This window comes from Oratosquilla oratoria, chromosome 30 (genome assembly GCF_046742065.1).
Source record: "Oratosquilla oratoria isolate Oo_2021 chromosome 30, ASM4674206v1, whole genome shotgun sequence".
Lineage (NCBI taxonomy): Eukaryota > Metazoa > Arthropoda > Malacostraca > Stomatopoda > Squillidae > Oratosquilla > Oratosquilla oratoria.
Window position 1 is genome coordinate 44,776,083 of NC_134806.1, and position 2,500 is coordinate 44,778,582.

At 28.9% G+C, this 2,500-nt stretch overlaps 1 protein-coding gene across 8 annotated transcripts in view; it reads left to right on the forward strand.

Moving 5' to 3' along the window:
- LOC143041132 (anoctamin-7-like) overlaps positions 1-2,500 on the forward strand; it is a 291,193-nt gene that overhangs the window by 248,263 nt on the left and 40,430 nt on the right. For 6 of the 8 annotated variants that reach the window (XM_076212883.1, XM_076212882.1, XM_076212888.1 and 3 more), the window contains one exon: positions 400-438. The exons of the other annotated variants lie outside the window; for them this stretch is intronic. In XM_076212883.1, coding sequence (XP_076068998.1) covers positions 400-438 — 39 coding nt within the window. The remainder of the gene's footprint in view (positions 1-399; positions 439-2,500) is intronic. 8 annotated transcript variants of the gene reach the window in all.

Below are 2,500 nucleotides of genomic sequence, written 5' to 3' on the forward strand. Positions count from 1 at the left end.
ATTTCTTTCCAAAATAATAATAATCATAATAATAATAGTAACAATAACGATATCAATAATAATAGTAATGATAATAATAATGATAATGACAAAATAATGAAGTAAAAAAAATCTTATTACCGGTAGATAAAACAGTATCCCAAATAAACTTAACAAGAAAACTCTGAAAAGAAATTAATATATTAATGCTAGATGCCTTAATGAAGGACTGGAGGCTTGCGTTCGACATCCGGGGGTCTGGTATGTAATTCGTTCGAGTAGCGCTTTCCAACACCCGGGTATCATTGTCGTTGGTGCAAAGCGTTGCGAAAGGGATTTTTTTTTTTTAAGTTCGACGACAACTTCTGCGGGAGGGTCTTGACTTCTTCAGGAGTGAGTGACTTCCTTTCTCTGTTGTAGGCCCGGCCGGAGGAATATGAGGCAAGTTCCCGCCCTAAGGTTATTTTTTTTTTTTTTTTTTTTTTTTTTTTTTTTTTTCCACCCTTAGACTATTTTAAATGTATCCGTTTATTTATTTATTTATCTATTTATTTATTTCTAATAGGCCCATTTTCCTTCCTCTCGCCCTCCCTAACGTTCATCATTATTATTATTATTATTATTACCACTATCATTATTATTATTATTGTTATTATTATTATTATTATTATTATTATTATTATTATTATTATTATTATTATTTTATGAAAACCCTCTTACCCTCCCTCCCCCCTTGTTTATTTATTTATTTATCTATTTATTTATTTACTCAAATATTTACTTATTGCCTGTATGCCTTTACGACGGACCTCCTATAACTGGTAACTGTTCCAATTGTAAGCTGTCTTCTATGTTCACACTGCCTCAAGACATCTGTAAAGAATATATATATTTTTCTTTCAAATATTTCTCTTTTTTTATATATACTTCTCTTGTATACCTCTTTTTTGTATTGCTCTTTTTCATCTGTTTCTGTACACTTCTCTTTTTTTATCAATCGTATATTCCTCTTTTTCTAGTTCTCATTTAAAAAACGTATATTTTTCAAATACTTCTCTTTTTTATATATACCACTCTTCTCATATACCTCTTTTTTGTATTGCTCTTTATCATCTAAATCCTATACTTCTCTTTTTTATTGTTTGTGTATTCCTCTCTACTCTCTTGTTTCTATTCCTCTATTTACTATATTCCTCTTTTTATATTCTTTTTCTATATTCCTCTTTTCCTATATTTTTATATGTCGTTTTAATCCTCTTTTTCATATATATTTTGTATTCTTCTTTTATTCATATTTCTCTTTTTATGGTCCTCTTTTTCTATATTCCTTTTTCTGTGTCCCTCTTTTATATTTCTCTTTTTCTATATTCCACTTCTTTATTACTTTGTTTCTATATAGCTCTTTTATGATATTCCTCTTTTTCTATATTGCTCTTTTTATACTCTTTTTCAGAATATTTTTTCTATACTGCTCTTATTTATATGCCTCTTTTTGTGCTCTTTCTTCCCATGTTCCTCTCTTTTATGCTCCTCTTTTTCCATATTTCTTTTCTATAATATTGCATTCCTCTTTTTCTACATTGCTCTTTTTATAATCCTCTTTTTTTCATATATATTTTTCTCTGCAGTCGTTTGCGGGCGGATCCCGCAGTCGCTTACTCGCGGGTTCGAATCCCGCACTCCTCTCTAAAATCACAGCATTGACTGTTAGTAGCCTGACCCCTAACGGTTCCCAAAGCACATAGGGCAAAGGTGACTGCTTCGGCTCCCAGCTGCTCTTTTTTGTGCTCTTTTTCGTGCTCTTTTTTATTCTCTTTTTCTACAACGCCTTTTTTAACAGGTAGTTGTGTGTTTGTGTGTGTTTCACCATGGCCTTGGATCACGTGTTGGACTCGTGATTGACAGCTGTTACCCTCCCGGAAGAGAGCTCAGAGCTCATATGTAACCGATCTATGGGTAATACACACACAAACACATGCGTGTGTGTGTGTGTGTGCGCGCGTTTGTGTGTGTGTGCGTGTACGTGTTTATTGGTGATTTTGGGTGTGTTTTTTTTTTTAGAAAGATGGGAATTGTTTTTTAATGTTGCATTTTTAGAAATGGCTATCTTGCAGATGCATGCAAAGATTTTTTTCAATGTATCATCTTTGAAGAATTTCAAATATTTTTGTTCCTTTTTCATTTTCCATTTCTCAAAATTTAATTTTATTTATTTGTTCTATTATTATTATTATTATCATCATTATTATTATATATGTATATTTTATGTTATTTATTTATCTATTATATATATATATATATATATATATATATATATATATATATATATATATATATATAGATATATATGATTTGTCTAAAATACTTATCAATATATATATATATATATATATATAGATATATAGATATATATAGATATATATGATTTGTCTAAAATACTTATCAATATATATATATATATATATATATATATATATATATATATATATATATGATTTGTCTAAAATACTTATCAATATAT